Source organism: Girardinichthys multiradiatus, chromosome 21, assembly GCF_021462225.1.
Source record: "Girardinichthys multiradiatus isolate DD_20200921_A chromosome 21, DD_fGirMul_XY1, whole genome shotgun sequence".
Taxonomy (NCBI): domain Eukaryota; kingdom Metazoa; phylum Chordata; class Actinopteri; order Cyprinodontiformes; family Goodeidae; genus Girardinichthys; species Girardinichthys multiradiatus.
This window is the reverse complement of record NC_061813.1, coordinates 789,905-815,101: the sequence shown is the minus strand read 5'-3', so window position 1 is coordinate 815,101 and position 25,197 is coordinate 789,905. Positions and strand designations below refer to the sequence as shown.

Here is a 25,197-nt window from a genome sequence, read left to right as displayed (position 1 = left end):
CCTGTCGATGCAAACTCCGAAATGCTGTCACCATCTAACTCGTCAGTAAGATCACCCAGATAATTCCCCAATTCCAGAGGAGTTTCACCACTTTTTGTCACATAAATCAAACTGTCCGTGTCAATATAAATCAATCTGTCCTGTAACTTCTCCATGCTGCTGAGAAGTTTTAAACGTGCATAAGCGGTGGTGAATGCTGCTATAAACACATTATTTGTCTTACTTGGTGGATATATGACACGTTTGCTGTAGTTCCACTGCACTACACACATTTCAGGGTTGAAAAAATGAAAATAGTTAACCCTGTATTTACTCGAGAACATGAAGCTGAAAAAGACTTCAGGGTTAGTGATGACTGTGGTCTGAGACAGATCACTTCTTTGCGCAAATTTCCCCCAAAAACTGTTTAAACACAATTTTGCAACCTGCCTTTTGGCAGGATTCATCTCGATTTTCTCAGGGTCTAATTGGATGCCCTGATGCTGTTTGTAGTCGCTTATATACTTTGACTTACTCTCCTGATCCACTGCTTCAGACGGATAGCCTGAAGCCTCCTGCTTACCCTTTAAAAAGCAATGAATGTAACCTTTAAAAATTGTATCACTTCTCTTTTCAAAATGCTACACCTCTGTGATTTTAGCAAGACAATAACCACACTCCAACGCTTTACAGAGTTCTACACTCACCCATACACCCGTCAGAGCACTGTCCTCATCATTATGCATGCAGGGACCTGACTGGTTATTTATTTAAGCGCATGAGCGGCAGAGAGTGAACACAAGTTTACCTTGGGATGTTCTGTAAGGTAAAACAGGGAACAACAGGTTACGTGGTGGGTAGACCACAGCTTTGATTATACCGAAGTAGCTGCTGGGGTCATCAAAATCTTTGTAAATGATGGTGGGGTGTCCGAGGGGAAAAACGCAGTTGGCGTTTACATAAGGGTACAGAGATGTGTAATCCACATAGTGTACAGTTTCATCCGGTTCCGCTGTGTACCTCAACTTCATAGGACAGGTGCGTCCACCATACAGCGCATCCCGGGGGGATAGCGGTTCGGGTGCATTAACTTTCTCAAGAAAGATGATCACCCCTGGGTCTGATTTTTTCATTTCAATCCACTCATGCTCCCATATGACCTCGAGACGAAGGCCGTACACAGTTTGTAACACCTTGCTTCTCTCAACAGTGGCTGCGTAAAACTGTTCAAATGCGACCCCTCTCAACGGACACTTGTCATGAGGCATGTAACACTTTTTACAGCCGTGGAAAAAACAGCCGTAAAATTCAAACGCAACTTTGACACCGTTAATCTCTGCTTACCCATCCACTGAATATGGCCCGATTTTCTTTTCACCCCTATTTAATGCATGCTCGATAAATATGGCTCTGCTGTCTGCAATCCAGCCGAGCCATTGAATGGACGCGCTGGAGAACGTTTTACTGCTACGTCTGTAGTCCAGAGGTGATGGAATGGCTAAGGTTTGAGGAGGAAGGAAATTGGTTACAAAAACCTTCATGCAGGCTGATGCTATTGTGATACTTTTAAACGGATCCACACTTGTCTCCTTAAAGAACTCGTCTCTGAATTTTAAGCATCCTTGAAAAAGAATTTCAACGTCATTTTTACAATAACGAATAGCTTCTTTCTTAAAGTCAAAGACCTCTTTGCTCGCTTCTCTGTACCAGCTGCTAAACACCTGTTGTTCTTGAAGACTCATGCGTTCTACAGCGTAGCAGGATGGAGGAGGAAAAGGCCCCACATACTGGAGACGTTGTTCAGAAGAAAATAGGTGGGGAAAAAAACCCTTGCTTTGATCGGTAAAGCCTAACGCTTTCGGCATGGCGCTAAGCTTTATGCACATAAATGACAGGCTATCAATGTATTTTAACCTGTAATCAGGGTCGGTTAAACAGAGAAGTTTACTCCCTACCATGACGAGATGAGGTTTAATCCCTAACTGCAGCATTGCTGTGAGAATCAGGTAACCATCGTACCCCCGCGCATTGTGCGCTATTAAGGTGAAGCCTCTGTACTTCGGCCTCCTGAAATGCAGGAGACATTTTTGGGTGCAATTCAGTCCATAAGCGTACCATTCATCACCTTTCAACGTTTTAGCACAGACCAGAAAGGGGGTATGCACGCCGCTCTCATTGACGAGGCATTCGAAATCATAAAAAATCAGTTTATCATCAAGCTGATTAATTGCACTGCAAGGCTGAATGTAACATTTATGATCATCGCATGTAATGTCTAGGCTGGGGGGTACATTTTCACCGCAAATACTGCATTTTACATTACACACGTGTGGTTTATTCGGTTTACTGATTGGAATAACGTATATCCGTTTGCATACTTTACACAGTTTTACCAACTCACAGTCACTCATAGGTTTTTCAGCACTATTTCTGATGCGCGGTTCCCTGTGTCTGCTGAAACATGAGGAATTACGACAGATTCTTTGACAGCCTGCACAGCTTACAGGATTGCTAATCTCTTGCATACATTTATATATTCGACACACTGGACAATAACCTTCACAATGGTGTGTATTTGCATTCTCATAGCTGGTGTAACAGTAATTACAAATATATCTGCACCCCATAAAACCTTTGAGATTTTTTATCCCATAGTAATGACCTTGAAATAACAGCAAAAACAGAGGGTTTGAACGATCAGGGAAACTGGTCTCAAATTTACACAGAGCAGTAGAGCCCGTGGTTCTGTGAAACACTACAATTTTTCTCTTCAGAATGGTTTCAAATTTACCAATATCACTAAAAGTAACTGCTGTTTGCTCGTCGAGGCCTGCCTGATGCTGCCATCTCCTCCCCAGTTCTACAGCACGGTGATCCGTGAGCTCAGGATCAGAGACGTGTGCGAGGCTGATTGCAAAACATAACTGATTACCGGTATTGTTTATAATATACAAATGACGCATTTTCTTATTAAACAGTTCACAGTCTAACGTTCCTGCAGCTTTACGCTTAGAACCTCCTGCCGGGTTATTAACAACCTGAAGAACAAATTCCATGTTATTATCTACAGGTATATTTGCATTCGATTGTACTAAATCGTCGAGGAAGTTTTCGAAAGCAGGCAGGATCATATTTCCATCATCTGTGACAGTAAATGTGATGTGACGATTGAGATTTTCACCCACTAATTCCAGCTGCACAACGTCGATACGTCTGGTTAACGATCTCGCAGCGTCGCTTATTCAATGATAATACGCATGATGTTTGTATAGAATGCTGCTAAATCTGGAACGTTACTTGGACAGGGCGGCGGTATGGTAAAAGGTCTCCTTATTTCATGGTTATTAAAATGTTCACGTTCAACCACGGCTGGAGGCTTTCGTCCTATTTGATCAGAACTAACTGCTACGTCCGTATTGAAATGACCCTCGTGATGATCTGCGGCGTGTGACGTAGAAGGATTCTGATGACTGTCAGGTGGATCATTTTGCTCAATGCTGTGTGGAGACGGCGCGCTATTTAAATCATCAAGAGCCTGATTGATTACGTTTAAAACGTCACCGTGCTGATGTTCATTTATTACATTTTCACTGTTAGCAGGAGATGCATTTAAAACGATGTTATCTGCTACTTCTGCATTAATGGGAATTTCGTTAAGTTCATTAACTAAATTTCTTATTTCATCCAGGGCAAGTCTGATTCGGTTATCCATTTCTATGAACATAAGAAAAAAAAATAAAATAAAACTAACCTACAGAAAAAAAAAAAAAAAAAAAAAAACACAGTGATCAGTTCAGTTTAAAATCACCTTGATGTCACCAAAATGCTTCTTTAACAGAATCTGACATGCTGCCAGAAGCGTTAACGATGAGGCCTTATTACGAAGATCCCGTGAGGCTGTAGAGACTGTCTTCCTGCGCTGTCCGTTTCTGTGGCCAATCTGTCCTACCATCAACGTTACCTCTGTAAGGAGAATGAACAAAAAATAAATAAATAGATAAATAAATATATATATATATATATATATATATTGAAATAATCACATTAAAGCTGGAAAAAAAAAAGGAATTCAAATTAATTCAGTATGTATGTATGAATTAAAACGTACCGTTCATTAATCCACTCACTAGCGTTGCTCTGCTTTGTAGCGCAGAGAGTCGCTGTCTTTTGGCCAGGGTTAAATATTCTGTAAAAACAGAAGACACTAAAAGTTATCTTACGCTGTGCAGCACAGCGTTCATAAATAAAACGAAAAATAGTTTTTAAAATACACAAGTTTTTTTTTTAAATCTTACTCCGATTCTTTGCGGTAAAACCTCCAGATTTCACTTCTTGTTGAACTGAAACGGTGCCTCTCTGCTGAAAGCTGTCTTGATCTTTGAAAAGCGACCTTCTGGTGGGCGGATTCAATGTGGCATCTTTGGATGTATCTGTAAACAGGTTTATATGACATTTTATTGAACTATACTTAAAATACATATATATATATATATATATATATATATATATATTGTTTTTATTTTTTTTAAAAAATTTTTCTACCCTGCTGCTGCTGCTGCTCGACAGCTGTGTCTTCCACAGAGCTCTCAGTCGAATCTGTAAACAGTTTTATCTGAGGTTTAAAATACATTCACTCTCAAAGAAAAATAGTTAGTTCTTAGGACTTACTTTCTGGTGGTGCTGGTAACTTATCCGGTGTGTCTTCAGGGGAAATGATGATAATTGACGGAGGAGTATTCAAAGAATCAGTTTTAATTTCTGTGTTAGAAGAAAGTTCAGATGTTGTTGGGGTTTTTTCTTGTTTGGAAATAATTCGCCTTCTCAATTCTGACTGTCGATTCCAGCCACTGAACCCTCCAACTTGATCATTCGGGTTTACCTCTCTCATCAAATCTATAAATTGAAACATTGTCAAGGGTTAACTATAATATATAAATGTATATATATATTTTATTGCATTTAACATTTACTTACCATAATCTGATTGTGTCAAGATGAAATCATCAAGGTCATCAGCGGTGGGTTCTATGACAAAGAAACAAATATATATATATATATATATATATATATATATATATATATATATATATATATATATATATATATATATATATAAACAATATATATAAACAAAAATTAGAGAACATTCACATGCATTTAATGATACTTACTTACTTACTTACGTTTTAAGATGTCATTGTGCTTTTGTGAATTATCAGAAGTAGAAGCCACAATTTCCGGGTTTCCTGAAATATTTACCGACATTTTTTCTTGTCAGTACTGGTATTTTCAATGTAACAAGTGTTATGGTTCAAAGACATTCAGCATTCGAAGACCCTGACACTGAGGTTAGCCAATGAAACAGAGCCCCCGAACAACATTTTACACACAGTATTTATACCAGAACATGACAGTGTTATCTCAACTGCAAAGACTATGTTTTTAAGACCAAAACCTTTCTTGAGTTCAAAGGTGATATGGTTATCTAAGGAACAGACGTAACTGCCCTTCCTGACATCGCCCCTAACAGTTGTATATAGTATAACTGTAACCCCCCCTGAATAACCTTTTACTCTAAGATGAAAAAGTAAATGTTTTAGAAAAGCTACAGGTAACTAAAATTATCATTCCTTTTTTCCTAAAATGGAGTCTCTCATGATTCAAAAACAAACACATCATTGCTAGAGTCAATTTATAACTTGGAAACAGTATACTGAAGTTCTTTTTTTTTCTGTTAATCTCATATTCGTCTTACCTCTTTCAGCTGCTTTTCCAGTATGTTGACGCAGAAGCTGAAGGTTTTTCTCGTTCCATCGATGTAGTGAAGCACAATCTTTTAATTTACTTTTTAGGTCTTTTCTATTTTGAACTGATTTAGACTGGCTCATATATTCAGTAAATAGGTCCTGCTGTAAAAGCAAAATGAACTTACAATTTCTGTCAGGTTACACAGTTCATTTATTAGGATTTCATGTGATAGGTCAACATTAAGTTGATTATACCTTTAAAATATAAAAGGATGCATGTCTTTTTTGTTTTTGTTTTTTAGATGTATTAACGCCTGAAAAAACATACAGATTATTAATAACACCCTTAAACACACCCCTGTGTGTTTTAATTGGCTCATTTAAGGTATTGCCCCTAATGACGACAAGCAATCAGCATCCACGGTTACGCCCCCTTGGACACACCACCTGCTTGACCACGTGACCTCCTGCCCACATGGCACCCACATGGCCCCCACATTGCGCCAACCGGAAGTCCCGCCCTCACCGGAAGTCCCACCCACCTGTCAAAAAGTTTGATGAAAGGGTGTACTTAAATTCTCTGATGGGGTGGAAGCTAATGGGAGAGCTGGCCACCAGTGAGGGATTCATGCCAATGCCTTGATGCCCCCTCACTTCTCAACATATGCAACACCACAGATCATTAGGGTCTTGAGATGCTCTGAGGTGGTGGCTTGTGTCTTTCTGGCTGAGGCTGTTTAGGCCTTCATGAGCCAGTTCTACCTGCTCTTTGCTGCTCTTGGGTGGGAATGTTTGCGACCTTTCTAACCTTCTCACTCTTCTAACCACCTTGCACCTCCAGGGTTACAAATTCATGCACATCCACTCTGCACTAATACTTATTTCGACATGCACGCTCATCTACACAAACTCACTCATCTCCCCACCCATACATTCATGCAAAAATATTACAAATGGTTGAAGGTTTTACAAACAAATTTGGTTCCTATCCCTGTAGTCTAATGACATGAACCCTATCAATTTTGCCTCAGAAACTGCTCCACTCGGCTTGAGAGCATCATGTAACTATTTATAAACTTAATACCTTACAGGCTTTTTATTAAATACCTTTGACATTCTATCACATGTAATTATGATATTTATAATGTCATTTTAATAAACTTGCAATAGTAGTTTGCCTTAAAAAGTTGGACAAAAATACGTAGGTTAAAAATCACAAAACAAAATAGTTTTTAAATCGGGGGAAGGTGCCAATTTGTCATATTAAACGCGTTATAACATCCTAATGTGTGCAATCCAGGTGAGGCAGGTATCATAGGAAAATGTTTTTCTGTCTTTTGATTCCAGTCATTTAATACGGAGCCCACGAGGGGACATGGGGGAATTTTTTTCTTTTGCGTTCCCACGCTATGCTTTTTGCGTTCTCACGCAATAGTCTTTGCGTTATCTCGCAATACTTTGTGGGAGACCCGTTTTTGAGATTTATTGAGTTTTATTTTGAAATCGGCCTTAAATAAAAAGATCTTCAATCAGACTTAAAGACAGTTATTATCCACATGCTGTCAAACTACTGAACTCTGGACATTAATACTGCACGAAACCACATCTGTGACACTTTATTTGCTTATTGCTGCTGCATGACGGAACTTTTTTTGCACGCCACTTTTGTTTTTATAGTGAGTTGAATGGTTCTTCTTATCCTAAGCATTTAATCGCATTGTTGACTGCATATGACAAATACACCATATCAATGCTATATCAGTGCTGTTTATTTTGTGAGCAGTTTGTCAAATGCGCTGCTGTTCCAAAATGCACACCCTTTTCAAGGTCATTAACAACTTTTGCGAGCCAACACATTGCATGGGAACGCAATGTGCCTCTTTCACAAAACATTTTCATCATAAACCCACAAACATGAGGCATCACTGAGCTCCCTTTGAGATTACTCTAGCTATTCATAAATCGTAAGTAGAGACAGATTTTTAACCCTTAGCTTGCTGTTTGCACAAACCGTACAGTATGTCATCACTGCATTAGTCTCTCGACCCACAAGGCCGGTGGTTGCCAGGTTGTGACTGCCTCATCTGAAGAGTCAAGGACATAACAGAGTTGGGCTGACATTAACATGTTCACCAGTCACCTCAAGGCAAAAAAACATTAACTGAAAAATCAAAGGTCATTTGTCCTAAAGAAAACAAAAGCTATCTATGGTGGTGTTTGTCACATGACTTTCTCACTCTGGTGTCTAACTGACCTACTCGACACTCAGAAAGTCCAAAATAAACCAGAAATTTCAAATACAATAATTCTTATTGTTTAGTAGAACAAATGAAACAATATTTACTTTAACTCCATGGTTTTTAAGATAATAAATTTATTTAAATTATTATTTATTAAATTTACTAAAATTAAACTAAAAATGAAGGGAAAAAGACCTTAATAATCTGGCAAAAGGTAAATTAAACAGTTGCATTGAAAAGGAAGATGAAAACTCTAGTAATGAGAGCAAAGACCAACAGACTGGGCACATTGAGAGGCCACTAGTTCATCATAAGGCTCATAGATCTAACTGCAAAGCTGAAAGAGAAATTTATCAAATGTATTTAGCTCCTACATCTCAACAAGCAGAACATTTTAACATTCTGTAGCCATCAGGTACTTTACATGTCAAAATGCTCAGAGAACATTTCATTGATTGTTGCTGTTGTGTGGATGAGAATGTAATGACACTGGTTTGCCCCTATGTACTCCTGCTTAACTGTTAGTAATTAGTAATTGGCTGTAAACATCAATAAACAAGAAAAATATCTGTACGGTTTAGAAATGCACCGATCGGCTGCCCAGAGATGGGAGTCATTTTCACAATGATTGGTTCTGATCTGGTATCAAAATTAAGAACACCACCATTTTCAAACTTCTTTTAACAACATTTTAAACATGACATAAATAACCTGCTGACGATTGTGGAACCGAGGGCCCTGGCAATTCTTCTCTCTTTGGGGGACTGACTGCTACGCTTGGTTGAGCATAGTTCATTCTTAGAACAGACCGAAACAATTCTAATGAAAACATTGCTTAGTAGAATTAATTATTTTAATTATAGTAAATGGCCTGCACTTGTATAGAGCTTTATCAAGTTCCCAGAGACCCCAAAGTGCTTTACACTACAATCAGTCATTCACCCATTCACACAATGACAGTGGTAAGCAACATTCCACAGCCACAGCTGCCCTGGGGCACAGTGACAGAAGTGAGGCTGTCATAAAATCGGCACCACCGGGCCCTCTGACCACCATCAGCAGGACAAGGACACAATAACTGAGACAGAGTGGGGGTTTGAACCAGCAACCCACCATTTATAGGACAAACTCCTTCCACCTGAGCCACAGTCACCCCTAGTTGAAAACTAGGTTGATCAAAAAAACTACAGAATTAACATGTATAAATGCTAATTGAGGTGCATCATTTTAATGACCAGTTATGTTTCAATATCACCACATACATCATCAGGTAGGGACAAAATTGTTTTGTTGCTATTAGCGAGCTAATATTCCCTCAGATGCAGCTAAAACCAGACGCTCCAGAGATACTTCAGCACGTCATGTTATGTTTTTCTTTTTCTCATTTATGCACAAACAATTCCTAAAGTGATACTTTAATGAAAGATGAGGGTCTTTACACCGTCCTCTCACTCATAACATGTCTTCTACTGCCCCAATTCCAATGAAGTTGGGACATTGTGTAAAACATAAATAAAAACAGAAAACAGTCAGTTATTTTCTATATCACTTCTTCCATAGTGGGTCGTGGAAGCTGGTGCCTACCTCCAGCAGTCCAAGGGCGGGAGGCAGGGTACACCCTGGACAGGTCACCATGTCACAGGGCAATGTGGACACCCACAGGACAAACAACCATGCACACACTCATTCACACCTAAGGGCAATTTAGAGATACCAATTAACCTAACAGGCATGTAGGTTAATGTAGACTGTGGGAGGAAACCTGAGTACCTGGTGAGAACCCACGCATGCAAGGAGAGAACATAAAAACTCCACGCAGAAGGACCCCTGGCCAGGAGTCAAACCTAGGACCTTCTTGCTGCAAGGCAACTTTGCTACCAACTGCTCCACCATGCAGCCCTTAACAGAAAACAATGATTTGCAAATCCTTTTCAACCTATATGCAATACACTACACTACAATATTTAATGCTGAAATGCTGTTATTGTTTTTTAGCAAATATTCACTCATTTAAATTTTAAGCTTCAAAAAAAGTTCCAAAAAAGCTGGGACAGGGACAACAAGAATGGGAAAGTTCGGGAATCCTTAAAAACACCAGTTTGGAACTATCCACAGGTGAGCAGGTTGATTTAAAATAGGTGAGTTTCATGAAAACCCACATCATTGTGTAACAGATATTACCACCTAGGCTCAGGAACACTTCAGTAGGCCATTGTCAGTAAACGCAGTTTGTTACCACATCTACAAATTAAAAGCCAAATATCAACAACACCCAGAACAGCGCCAGCTTCTCTGGACCTGAGCTCATTTAAGACGGACTGACACAAAGTGGAAAAGTGTGCTGTGGTCTGACGAGTCCACATTTCAAATTGTTTTGGGAAATCATGTCCTCCAGACCAAAGAAGAAAAGGACCATTTGCATTGTTATCAGCACACAGTTCAAAAGCCAGAATCTGTGATGGTAAGGGGGAGCATGATAGTGCCTATGGCAGGGGTAACTGGCACATCTGTGAATGCACCATTAATCCTAGAAGGTACGTACAGGTTCTGGAGCAACATTTGCTGTCATCCAATCAAGGTGTGTTTCAGGAACGTCCCTGCTTATTTCCGTAAGACAGTGCATCATCAGACGATACCAAGCCACATTCTGCACGTGTTACAACAGCCTGGCTTCGTAGTGAAGGAGTGCGGGTCCTAGACTGGCCTGCCTGCAGTCCAGACCTGTCTTCTTTGAAAACATGCGGCGCATTATGAACCTCAAAATATGACAACAGAGACCCCAGACTGTTAAGCAACTGAAGTCTTACATCAAGCAAGAATGGAAAAGAATTTCACCTACAAAGCTTTAACAATTGGTGTCCTCAGTTCCTAAACGCTTTTTGGGTGTTGTTCTAAGGAAAGGTGATGTAAAACAGTGGTAAACATGACCCTGCCCCAGCTTTTTTGAAACCTGTTGCAAGCATCATATTCTAAATCAGTGAAAATTGGCATAAAACAATAAAGTTTATCAATTTAAACCTGCGTGTAATTAAGAAACCTGACATGGTGTACTTTTTTGTCTTTCTTTCAGCCTTCAGGCATGGTTTATTCTTTGTAAATGGAAAAATTATATTTCGATTTGACCTGCTTGGGCACTGTGGTCCTTAAAATTATTGTAGTCGCTCTTGAGTTTTATTAACTTTTCCCTGAACTACCTCAGCGAAAACGTTCTCATTTCTCCTGGTCCCATGACCAATCAGTGAACAGCAGTCTGTTCACGTCACATGTAGTCCTGACTCAGCCCCGGTCGGACCTGCTCAGGAGCAGGGACGAAAAAAGTAGGTACCAATACGGAAAAAACAATAATGGAAAAGGTGAGTGGAGTCAAGTGGGGCCAAATGGAGCCAGTGGAATAGGTGCACTGGTTTCACTGTGGACAGTGACACGAGTGTTTCAGCAGTTTCTAATTTATAATAGGCTTGAGTCTTTGTTGTTCCTTGGGTATTGTTGAGCTGGATCTGTATTAGGGACATCACATCTGTGATATGCGGCTTTGAACACTGGTTGAATTTAAGTACCGTAATTGTCGCATCTGATCATTCATATAATGAAACCCTAGAATAGGGGGTGCACTTTTTTCTCCATGACTGTGTAACTGTGTAGGTTTACTTTCAGTTTGACATTATTAAGTTACAATCTGTTAAACTGATTCTGGGCCCTAAGCAGAAGTCGGAGCTCATGTGTGATTGCAGATGCTGATCATACCCACACACTGATAGGCTCACCCATTAGCATATTTATTGATACATACAGGTCAATCTGAGAGTCTATTAATCAGTATTCCTTTAAGTGTAACACAGGAATCTCTAACTCTTCAGATAATATTTTCTCTCTCTTTCTTTCTGTGTTAGGCCCCTGAGTCCAGGCTGGGATGACAACCTAAAGCTGGAAGTTAGAGTTACATCAGCACTAGTTGGGCACCCTGCAATTGTCCATGTAGCTGGTCTGCTTTAGGGTGCCATGGCCACAGGAACAGAGGGACGCCATGTCCAAGTCCTGGAGAAAGCCAAGCTTTCACCAACTTCGGGGAAACGCAGGAGAGCAGAAGGGAAACCCAAGAAGAATTTTCCTTGTCAGGAGTGTCAGAAGGCATTCAACAGTCTGGAGAAGTTAAAGGTGCACTCGTACTCTCATACAGGGGAAAGGCCATATCGCTGCTCCCATGCTGACTGCACCAAGGCTTTCGTCTCCAAATACAAGCTGCTACGGTACAGCTGGCTGCAGCATGTTGATTTGTTTCTTTAGGCTTATTGAAATCTAGCCTTATGATTTACTAATGAGTATTTTTTTATACCTTTAAGTTCTGTGTATTGCATGCTTACTTTAAACATGATTTAAGCCATTCTGTATGCTCATAGATTGTGTCTGTGTTCCAAGGCATATGGCAACTCACTCACCAGAAAAAAGCCACAAGTGTTCATACTGTGAAAAAATGTTTCACCGCAAGGATCACTTAAAAAATCACCAACACACTCATGACCCACACAAGGAGGCCTTCACCTGTCAGGAGTGCGGGAAGAGCTACAACACCAAGCTTGGCTTTAAGCGTCACCTGGCCCTCCATGCTGCAAACAGCGGAGACCTGACCTGCCAAGTTTGCCTGCAGCTGTTCCCCAGCACTGTGGTTCTGCTGGAACACCTCAAAACACACGCAGGCAAGACATCTGGGGGGACCAAAGAGAAGAAGCATTGTTGTGAGCATTGTGAGCGTCAGTTTTACACCCGCAAAGATGTGCGACGCCACATGGTGGTGCACACTGGACACAAGGACTTCCTCTGTCAGTACTGTGCTCAGCGCTTTGGTAGGAAGGATCACCTGACCCGTCACATGAAAAAGAGCCACACCAGGGAGCTGCTGAGGGTAAAAACTGAACCAGCTGATTCGCTGGAGACCGATGTTTTTGATTTGGCTTCTGGAAGCATCAAGGATGACTTTCCAGCAACACTGACAACAAGATCACACCAGGTTAACGTGTTCACAGGCTCTGGCCTGGACACGCAGTCCTTCTCTTCCCCCAGTAACCTATTTTCTTTAAAGTACCCACTGAGCTCCAACTATACCTCATACACCATCACCTCACATGAGAGGGAGCAGAATCTAAAGGGAGAACTGGAGACCTATCTAATGGAGCTGCAGAACACAATGCCATCCTCGTCCTCTGCATCTCTAGAACCTCAAATTCCCTCCTCCAAACTTGAGTTGTTACCTCATGTGGGTATGCTGGAGGAAGTGAGCGAGGACGCGTCCCTCTCAAAAATTTCCACGCCAGCAGCAGGTCCTGCAGCGGACTCTGTGGCCTCATCTTCCTCTCTTATGGATTTTTCCCAGCTGTTCAACTTCCTGCCACACAACGGGCCTGCATTCAATCAGGTAGGAAGCAGCGTGGGCAGCATCGGACCAGCCATCACCTTTCCACCCACAGAAGAACCTGTTCCTCTTGTCCATCTGCACACCCAGACCCCTACAGGTCAAGAGGCTGCAGAAAACCCTCTCCAAGGACTCCCCTCCTTCATATGCAGCCTGAGCACCCCCACCACACTACCCCGGTTCCACCAAGCTTTTCAGTGATGCAGTTTGTCCTGTCCAGTACAGAGCCTCCACAGCTTAGAAACAGCCAAATAGGATACCGGTATTCTTAGCTAGTCAGTTGATTTTGGTTAAAAGGTGGGGAGATAACACAGCAGTAGGTGAATAATGATGAGGGCCAACAGCTACACACACTCACACACACTCTTTTCATTCATATTATTTACACATTTTATAAGGTGCTCAAAATACAGAAATTACTTTAAAAATGTATTAGCTTCAATGTTCCTCTTTGATCACATGGTAGAAAGTGGCACTCAGCCTTATGCTGAAGCAAATTCTTCTGCAGCTCCTATTGAGCTAATTTGTTGATGATCCAGGAAGCTCTGTAACTGGATGGACAACGTCTTACTTGGATCACATGGTTCTTTACAGTAATTCTTCTGTATTACCCATCAATAACATCAGTGTGATGTCAGGACCAGTTAGGCTGTCAACAGAAAAGGCAAGCCTTCCTTCTACTCTTGGGTAACTTCTTGTTTGTGATTTTGTTGCAGACTAACTCAAAACCATTTAAACTAACAAAACATCTTTATCATGCAAACAATTTTGTTCATGGTATAGGTCATAGACATGACAGAATGTGTTAGAAGCCCAAATTTTAGTCAATCGACATTAAGAGCAAATCACTAATCTTAAAATTAGAGTAACTGGGTAACTCCTGCCCCCATCCCCAGGGGCGGAACCAGCAGGTGGCCAGGGGTGGCCATGGCCGCCACGAGCCAATCTATGGCCACCCCAAGAACAAGCATTCCCCCTCCTAAACAGATGGTGACAGCAGTAATGCTGTCAACCATTATTACAATTACAACAGCAACTACAGAAGGACTTGTGGAGCACGGAGCAATATCCTTTCATATTCCTCTGCTGCAGAAGAGGTCAGACTCTGAGTTAAGTTAAAAAGGCAAAAACATTTATTTACTTTAAAAAGATTCCTATATCAGTTTAAAATAAAAAATAAAAATGTCTGGTTTCCAGTGAAAGAGAAAAAATGAGATAACGTTCACTAACATGTTGTGTGCACCACACATAACTGTAATTGTGAAAGGGCAATGTGTTATGTGTGTGTGCTTGTTAGCTCATTAACAGCCTCTGAACTAATGTAAGTGGACGGGACCTCTTTTCTCTCCTTTTTCTTTTTAAAGAAAAGTAATGTTTCATGGTGTCACTGCTATTTACAAGAAAATGCTGTTTTATTATTAGAAGTTGAATTAAGGTGAATTATCCACTGCTCAAACCACAAAAAGAAGGACATGGCTTATGGAGTAGCGGTAGAGTGGGCTACCCATATACAGAGGCTTCAGTCCTCGACAAAGCTGTCCCTGGTTTGAGTCCCGACCCCAGCAACCTGTGCTGCATGTCCCTCCCCCTCTGGTCTCTGTCTGGTCACCCCAATGAAACTTTTCTGGCTTCGTCACTGCCCATTACAAACCAAAATCTACTAACAACATAGTTAAAACTTGTGAAATAATGAGCCAAAAATTATCCACACACACAGTTTGTGTGGTTGAGCATCTAAAGATTGTCAGGGAGGCCCAGGTTGTGCTTTCCACATAGAAAATGGGCTTTATACGGTCCAACTATTCCCTGTATATTTACTTCACAGTGGACCAAACTGTTATTGGGTAAGACACTGCCTCCTGCATGGTCCTTGATATGTTTATGGGTATTTGAGTGGAAATGGATTTACAGTTGTACCTAGAATGATTGAAGTCCCTCTGCAAGTTGGGTTTTTTTGGCCGAAAATCCAACCTAGCAGCTGTTTTTAATAAACAGATCAAACTGAAACAGTTTAAATAGATCAATACAACTAATGGTTTCTCCAAACAAAAGGCCACTTTTAATGACTACCACAGTCTAAAACGATTCAACCCCCTCATGACCAGCATCTTTGGTACTTTGTGGAGCACCTTTTGCTGTTTTCAACTCTGTGAAAATAATTCTTAGCCAGACCCCAGCTTCTGACAGCATTCGTGAGGAACATTAATACACTCCTCTTGGACAAAGGCCTCGAGTTTTTCAAATCACAATCACATTAATAGAGTTCAAGTCAGGACACTATGATGGCCACTTTAGTATCTACCAGGACTTCTTCTGAACCTTTGTTGGACTTTCACATATCTGTGAGATCATTGTCCCGTTTGAAGGTCCAAGTGACTCCCAAGCTCTAGCTTTCTTAAACACAGAATGACATTTTCTCCCAGGATTTCCTAATTGTTCATTGAATTGATCTTGCCTTCCATATGCTGTAGGTTTCCTTTGCCAGAGAAAGCAAAGCAGCCTCAGATCATCACTAAGCCACTGCTGTGCCACTTTAGACATAATTTTTCCTCTTCCAGATATACACTGATCCATAGGTCCGAAATGTTCCACTTCTGATTCATCACTCGACAGAACACAATCTCATAACCTGTTTAGCTTATTTTTACAGCTGTGAACAAACAGGACCTGACGTTTCTTGTACTTTTAGCTCTGTAGTGGTATATCTGTAGGATTGAAGCCCTTCAGCAATCAGTATGTGCCTCCAACCACCCCTGATCTGTAAATGCTCATACAAGGAATCTTATTCAGGGAGTAGAATCATTTCCAGTGAGTAGGATTCAATGATTTTGAACTTAGGAAAAATCCTTGAAAGATAAATTTTAATTATTTCAAATGATCTTGTGGACTTTGGTTGTTCCAAACACCAAAAGCATTCGCTGATGTAGTTTTGAATCTACATCGGCGAATAAGAAACACAAAGTCCAGAACTGGGCCTCCACAATACCAGGAAAATATATGATTGTGATATTATTGCCTACAATTGTGATAATGGTATTGATTATGATTAAGACTCATTTCTTTCTTTACCGTTTCTTAATGCCCTCCATCCTGAGACATGGTTGTAGCTGAGATGTTCCCCATCTGCCGCTTTGCTTCTAGCTTAGGTTTTTGCCTATATATTCATTTATAAACGACAAAAAAAAAAACTCCCCAGTCACCCACCTAACCCCAAAATTGTCCTCTTAACAACATGGACCAGGCATAGCATTATGACCACCTGCCTAATATTGAAACAGCTGACTGAAGAAGAGCAATGATTCCAAGTTTCCTGCCGTGTTTCCTGTTTTAGTGCACAAGACATTTCTTAGTCATGCTTTCAAAACCAACAAGACATTTTTTTTTTACTTTTAAATCCTGCGTACGCTAACTTTAAGGCATAAAATTGCCGTTTTGTTTAAGCACTGACAAATCCAAATGAAACATATTTAGTTTAAAACAAACATTTAATCATAACCTGTGGATTCCAGGTTTAGCTGAAATTTAAAAGAAATCCTTCAGAAGTCTGGTACCTACATCCACACTTAATGTTCTGTAAATTAGTATTGAAGATAAAGTAACATAAGTGATTATATCCTATGACCCCGTTCTTCTTCAGCTACATGATATGTGCCCATCAATTAGCAGTCTCAGGTAGTTTCCAACATATTTTTAATGGTCTTGGCTTGTGATCAGAATGTAAAATGTATCTACATTATAAACCAGAGGAACAATAGAGTTATCATAGAGTTCCATCTGTTCTCAAAGTAAAACCTGCTGATTGTGTAGGCTTGGTTCAGTCCTCGGTAACATAAATGTTGCTGCTGAGCTTCCACTTTTTAGTTGTTTCAGGCCCTGTGAATCAGCTCCCATTACCCTGAACTGATCTGTCGTTGCCCCAAAAACATGGTTCTATGAAGGAATGGAGGGATAGGTTCCATTTAATAAAGGAACATGTGAACAAAGAGGCAACACGTCTAGGCAGCATCACAGGCCAGGGAGAAGCTCTGTCCTTTGTTTCTAATATGCTTTGAAACCTCAGCAGTGGGGAAAATATTATTGGCTGGGTTAAGTAAATCTACCCGCACCAAGCAGATCTTCTTCATGTAATGCATTATAATCTGAAATGATTTACGAAAAACATAAGGGACTTAAGAAAAGTGACTGTTAGTTTGAAGGGAAGCATTTTACTTCCTGTAGATGTGATTTTATACAGCCTGCCTGGACGACGATCCTTTCAGTCACATCCACGTTCCATGATTTTCACTCTCAGGCTTGTGGCTGTTAATCATTTCAGTTTTTCTAAATTTATACACAGTGAAATTATTTCTTATTAGACTGACAGCCAGATTGTAAATTATACTTTGCTTTTAGCAACTCTCATTCCCTCTGCTGTGTTGTAGATTTATTCATATAGGGCTTGACTGAACATTGTCCCTACATCTAGTTTTGGGGCTCATGTGGAGTTGTCCTGTTTGGGTTCCGCTCAGCTGGGACCTTAGCATTCTGGGTCATGCTTTGATTCTGTCTATCTTCTGAAAAATAGTCCCGAGTCTTCTGGAGTCAAGAAAATCAACGCGGAAAAATGTCTTTAAAAATGAAACCTTCTTTTGGAAAACTGAACAAATGAAAGGAGATTTCAAAGATCAGAATGAGTCTCTGGAACAAGTCAAAGGAAGTCCCAAAATGTTGAGGTGTCCCCCTCTGTTGCCGTTACTTCCTAGGATGAGGAATAACTTCAGAAGTGTGAAGTCCACATTTCTAGTTCTGTCCCTTGATTTTCTGAGTTAAAGCGAATATTTGCTTTATCATTCAAATACTACCAATGCCACGGATCTGGGAGTAAAAATTTAAACCCGTTCTTCTCCCTGTTGTAGACAGCATTTTACATATACATATATGGGCAACTGTGGCTGAATGGGGGGAGTGGTTGTCTTTTAATTGGAAGGTTGCAGGTTAGATTTCAGCTTCCTCCTGCCACATGTCAATGTGCCCCTGGACAAGGCTACCGATCTTTGCATCGGTGTACGAAGATGCGCATGTTTTGTGAGAAAAGCTATGAACCCCTGGAAGATTTTTAGATGAGTACAGTCCATTTATATTATGTCATTAAGTTCATCTTATGACCAAGGTCTCCTTTCCTGATCTTGGTACTGGTTTCACTTTCTGACTTTTCCTGCTCTGCTTTCTCATGTTTTGTCATTAGAAACGTCTGTATGTAGTTAACATACATCATCGAGTGTTGTTTTAAGACTGCCCGGTAACACATGAAAAACTCCCTCAACTAGCTGTGGAACCACCTAAAAAAGACCAAGATAAGCAGACAGAATGGTTTATGTGGAAGTGATGAAAGACAGTTTTCCTAGTATGAATGATCTTCTCTGACCATAGTCTGACATTGTTACGGCTTTCTGTTGGAAATGAAACCATCTGATTAGGTTCACATGCAGGAGTTTTTTCTGTTGTAAAAATAATCTTAAACTTTGTGATGATCCAGACATAGTGGCATCATTCACTAGCTGCTCAGTCTCCAGCAGCAGGAGTAAGGCAGAAAAACGGGCTGGATATTTGAGTTCTGATGTGTAGTTTAGGCCACATGTCCATTCAGTGCTTTCTGTTGAATTTGGAGAAAAGTAGAGTATTAGGGTGTGAATGGAGCTGATATTTTATTAGTGTTCTCATTTAGTGTTCTTTACCTCACAGCATCATCTTGTCTTTGTGCTTCAGTATTCAGATCATGAACTAGAATTTCTGCTTAACATGAAGTTTTTTTGTATTCCTTCCTGAATAATGTTTTAGACTGTTTAAAACATAGAGTTGAATATTATTGTGTCAAAGCATTTATCAGTGTGTGCTACCTGTATCTTGTGAAGGTGTATGGTTTTATGAAAAAGTTTTTTTTTTTTTATAATTGCAGCACTTTTTGTTAATGAAATGCCTTATTTCTTCCAGTACTTTTGGTTTAAATGCTTAATACAAATGTGTAAATGAATATTTGCCTCTTTTAGAGAACAGTAATATGTAAATACAATATAAATGTTTTATTTTTACAGTTAAAGTTTTGACTGTGTTTTCCTATAAGTGTAATTTTTGCTTTACTTGCACAGTCTGTATGCAGTTTTAAATGCATACATGTTAGTTTAAGTGAACTATTTGTACGCTGGTATAGGCGAGCCCAAGGCAATAAACAAGACTAATTTGACATTTATAACATCTAAATATATTTTGTTTTTGTGTATGATAAAACCAAGACTTGCTTGTTACAGAAAGAAATACACCATGTTTTATTTTTACAATAATGACATGTAAAAGGAGGCTCATACAGCCTGAGACAAACAATACATTCCATATTGCATTGTGTCCTCATTCATTCAACATAAACTAAGTCAAAACGCAGAAGTTGAGTGGAAATCTAACGTCCAGTCTTTGATGCCATAACTTTAAGTGAGCATCTTCTTTATGATCTTATCAGACTTTTGTAATATTATTATTATTATAATTATTATTAGAGAAGTCATTTTACTATGCTGCTGAAGTTTAAATGGCTCCATCAGACTGAGGTCTAGACAGGGGGACGGCTGTTTCAACAGTGTAATTTCATTCTGTTGTAGGTATGATGAGTCGTCATTGTCTTTTTGATGAGCTACTTGGGACAAGCTTAAGCTGTCGGAAAAAAGGCCTTAAATTTTACTGGAGAATGCTTTGCACATGGTAAAGAGCAGTTCACGATAAACTTAAATGAGCTCAAGGTGTTCAGATCTTTTGGCTGCAGAACAGGCCCAAATCACCTCCTTGCTCAACAGCTGTGCATTTTAACCAAACATCTCTAGTTTGATGCATCCAAAGGACATGGCGCCAAGTGGTTTGTTTGGATTCAAAATTTGCAAAACAATGTTGCATGCTAAGAAAGGCCTGTGTATTTTGGGATGTAGCTGTTAGATACAGCATTGGATGCTGTGACCTCCAGATTAACTTGCAGTGACATCTATTTTGCAAAGACTGGAACATAGAACTGCAAATGGCCATATAATCTATACCACAGTGATGGGTAGCAACAGTTGTTGCTGATGTCTTTCCTCCTTGGCATTGTATTAACACACATTCGGTGCAGAGCAGCAAACTGCTACAACCTCAGTTTTCTTATGAAGGTGTTTACTCTGTCTGATGACAGAAGAACAAATCATTTGATTAGCAGCACCTGGCTACCACTTACCCTTGTAACTGATGGCAGCAGTTAGGGTGTACTTAGTTTTTTACATCCAGCTTATGCATTTTGGTTTGGTTTTTTGTTAATGAATCGATTGTAACAGACCATGTGTTGTTTTTCATTTGAGGTTGTACTTAGTTTGGACCAGATAATTTAAGTATGCTCTGACATACATAATCTTTGAAGTGAAGGATCTACTTACTTTTTCTGGCAATTTTCTGAGATTATAACAGCAGATTTTACATGAGCCCACATTTTTAAAGTAGAATTTGAGAGATTTGAAAGGAGATTAAATCAATGAAGAAAACATTTGGAAGAAATAAAAAGCCCCACTGATTGTGCCGTAGTGTCAAACAGAGTTAAAACTCTAAAGCTATTTTCAGTTGTCTTTGAAAAACAGAATCTCTATCTCTGGTGATGTGGGATAGAAACCAATCAGTGAGAGGCGGACAGCAGGTCATTTGATGTCAGACGTATTCATAAGCTCTAGCGGTACCAGTGAACTCTATTGAATGTGTATGTAAGTAACACTGCCATACTGCAAAACATTTAGGTAATGGATCAAGCTGCTAAAACATGTCTAAAGCTCCTTAAGGTGCTAGAGACCTCTTTCTCTTAAATGTGTTGTTTGTACATGTATCCAGCTTAGCTGAAAAGCTGCCGCGTGTGCCTGCTTCTACCGTATAGCTACACATATTTTTGTTGTACTGTGAGTTTTGTAGTTTTTTTTCCCCCCCGACATGCCTGTTATTACATGGTCTCAACATAGCATTGTAAGACATGCAAGAATGCTCAGCTGAAGAAAAAGTTGGTGCTGATCCTCAAATGTTTTTGCATGTTTTTAAGTGACTTCAGAGATAAACTTCATTATAGACAGGTTAGTTTTGCTCCTTGTTCTGGTTCAGCATTTTCAGCTACACTGTCTATAATGAACTCAGAAAAATCTCTACATTTTCCAACACATCTTTCCCTAAACTACTGTCATATTTTATACATATAGGCAAAGTAAATCAGAAATATACATTTTACAAATACATATGTTTTATAAATGGTTAAAAAAAATCGATGCTGCAGCTTTTATCAACTGTTTTTTTCATCTTTTTAAACATTGTCATCCAAAGAAAGATTATTTATTGGTTGGCAAAATAACCAGACTTCATTCACATACAATGCTGCTATGAGAGAGGAGAGTTGTATTTGTCAACTCTAGTGTTTTTATTCAGTGTAATGAAAGTTCAATAAAGTAAAGAAAAAGATCCAACTACTGAGTCTGTTTGGTATTTCCTAAAAGCTTCCATTTTCTAAAGGTACAATAGCACTTTGGGTACTTGTATAATTCAGCAGCTGTTGAGGCTTTTCATGTTTTAACAGATCACACAGATCCAGGCCCATCAGCTTAAAGAAGTGACACAAGGTGGAGAACTGGTTCTGATGAATGCAATCCCTGATCAGAATGGGATCAGGGTTTGTTGCATGACAGAAAGAAGTGCAGACTGTAAGCTATGTAACAGTGGTCAGGGGAGTGCAATGTTACACCCTCACATAGAGAAAGTTTTATCAGCAAGTCCCACAAAAACTGTACAAAGCAGCTGCTAATTATGTCACAGCGTGCATTCTCATTAGCTACTCATGTATATCACTCTTATTTCCACAGAATAGAAACCTGGCCTTTTTACCCAGCTCTGCCTGCTATAAATGGAGTGAACTCAGTTGAACTGTCAGAGTGAACTCACTGAACCCAAACATACTCCACAGCACCACCAGTTAAAATGAACTGATTATTGTTCATAGTTCACTACCTAAATATTTTAAACCAAGTTAAAAGAACTGTGTGTGTGCGCGTTTATATAGATAGATATTATTAAAATAGAAGAGAATCATATTTTACTGTCCCATCAGTGGGGAAATTCAGGTGTACCAGAAGTGACAGACAGGTCGAAACATACAGATTTACAAAGGTAAAAATATGAAAACAGTAACAATAAAAGACTGTACAGTAAAGGCCCATTTACAGCATAAAAAAGTAGTGTGCAGTTATTCAAAAACAGCATCCCGGGCATGGAGTAGGGTTAGGATTGGGGTTGCAGCAGCAAAGAATGGGCTGGGGGAGTGGTGTCTTATCAAACCTGTAGAAGAACTGGTTCAGATCATTCACCTACCCCAAATCCCTTACGAGCCAGGGATTTTGGTTTGACCTGAAATTGTTTTCAGGCTCCTCTACCCTTGCCCACTGATGTTGTTCTGCTGCAGCTGGTCCTCTATATTCTTCCTGTAGATGTTTTTTTTTTTTTCCATCCCTAAGGTGATGAGCTGTATACCTTCTTGGTGTTGGCATACAATAAGTCCGGTGTTTTATTGTCTCTGGCAACATACTGGGTGAATGTGAAGAGAGTGGAGGACAGAGAGACATGACTATGATATCAGAACAGGGATTGGCAGAGGGGGGAACATACACCATTCTTGCGATAATGTGTAAACTCCCACGGTAGGATAAACGCCCTCATGCTAATAGCTAGCAGCTCAATGTCCTTACTGCAGAGTGTCTCTTTGACAGTTATATGCCCAGAGTTGCACAATCATTCATTAACACAATCAGACCCCTTCCTCTCTTCCTAGAGCTCTCCTTGTGTCATTGTTTTCGGAATAGATCTGACCCACATACAGATTTACACTCTGGAGAACGACAATCAGTAAAATGATGTTTTATTGTGCAAGAAATAATCAGGAACGTGAACGAGTGAATCTTCAACTGTATGGAAGGAAGGCGAAGAGAACTGGTGAGACAAGGAACTATAATAAGGCAGAACTAACGATAAATAATTAAGATAATCAGGTGAACATCTTACTAAGTAGGTGCAGTCAGGTCACCAGGGGTTGAGGGATTTTGGGTCTCGGTTTACGGAGCAGAGTTCGTTCAGATGTTTCCTCTGGTGCTGTTTGAGGGAGATTGGAAAAACCATGAAGTTATCTAAGATGCAGATGCTTACGTTGGAGGGTGGTCAGGGTACGCTTAATGTCTTGATCCAAGAAACGGAGAAAGCAGGAAAACTGCTTTCAGTTTCAGCAGAGTCCAGTTGAAATCAGGAGTTTAGGAAACGAAGTCCTCAAAAACGTAGGAAATCTTGACCAACAGAATTTCTGAAACCGAAATCTGTGTTCAGTAAGGTAAATCCAAGAGTCAGGGGTCAGCCTGTGAAGGAGCATAAACAAAGTTACTTAGAGCACAAAAACAAAGCTTAGACTAGAGGTGGCTGAGTTCGTTATCACTGAAGGCAAACACTCTGGCGTCGAAGTGCTGGCAGCCTCCTGCTTAAGTAGTCCTCCATGCAATCAGCAGAATAAGATGCACCTGTTCCCCAGTGCACCTGAGAACTCCAGCACCATCTAGGAACTGAACACAATGTTGCAAGCACAATATACACAAACACGCAACCCAGACCCCGACACCTTGGTTGTGTGGGCTCGAGTAAATTAAAACCGTGCATGTTTATGTGTGTGTCAAGAGTTAGCACGGTTAGCCATGTCTCAGGATAATTAAGCTGCTCTCTCTGAAGACTCTCTTAAGCCAAGTTAGCGCTGGCAATTCATCCACTTTTTTGGGAAGGGATCTCACATTTCCCATGATGATGGATGGAATGACAGCTATGTACCTTTTACTCCAGTTGCGACACCTGATGATGCCGCAGGTCCCGTGTCTCTTCCTCCTCACCTCGCGGAAAATGTCAGGATGCTTGGTGGAAGGTGGCACACAACACATCTAAAAATAAAAACTCACAGCTGAGCTGGAGCTGCTGAACCAGGATGCCTGCTTACGCAGCGTCGAATGTTAAGACTAACAGAATCTACATTCATGTAAATTAAATAGATCCTTGTGGTTCTTTCAGTTACTTACCTGCAGGATGGATAGACAGAAGAGTTTAGTGTATCTTTGCTACATCTCCTATTTATACAACAAAAATAGCATAAAACCTCTTAGTGTAACCTGGTAGTTTTAAGGGTTGGACCTTGAGCCATCAGTTAATGCTATGAAAGAGTCCAGCTGAACTCATTCCAGCTGACTTATTGTGATAAAAAAGGAACAGAAATTATTGTCTTGTTGTGTTGGTTGCTAACCTCCAAAGAAAGAGATTTATCATCACTTCACAATAGAATGCCTCACCTGGACTTTGACTTTGTCAAAATATGAGCTTCCTCAACACTCACAGTATTTGGGTGTGTGTATAACTGCGTGTAGAAGCCAAAGACATCTGGAAAAGGGTCCATCTGTCTCTCTTATTTCTGAAATTTATTTCAATTACATTTTATTACATTAAGTAAGACAACAATTATTAAATAAAGATTTAAATTAAATCAGAAAAATATGATGTATGCCACTGTATTGTATTCACAAGTTATTTTGTTCATCTGTGAACATGAGCACCCCTAGTAGTTTAATATAGATAAGCATGCCAAGTTGGCTGTGAATAAAAGGGCAGAAACTACTGCCCAACCGAAACGCTGCTAGACTGTCATTCTTTATCAATCACACAAAGCCAGAAACATCACAGCCATTTTAATAATTTTATAAAGTTTTATAATTTTAATAAATACCTTGTAAGA

General features: G+C 39.9%; 1 protein-coding gene across 1 annotated transcript in view; it reads left to right on the top strand.

Moving 5' to 3' along the window:
* plag1 (pleiomorphic adenoma gene 1) overlaps positions 1-21,859 on the top strand; it is a 37,318-nt gene extending 15,459 nt beyond the window's left edge. The window contains exons 2-3 of the mRNA XM_047349655.1: positions 11,857-12,213; positions 12,383-21,859. Coding sequence (XP_047205611.1) covers positions 11,966-12,213; positions 12,383-13,574 — 1,440 coding nt within the window. The 5' untranslated portion in view covers positions 11,857-11,965 and the 3' untranslated portion in view covers positions 13,575-21,859. The remainder of the gene's footprint in view (positions 1-11,856; positions 12,214-12,382) is intronic.
* The last annotated feature ends 3,338 nt before the right edge of the window (positions 21,860-25,197 follow it).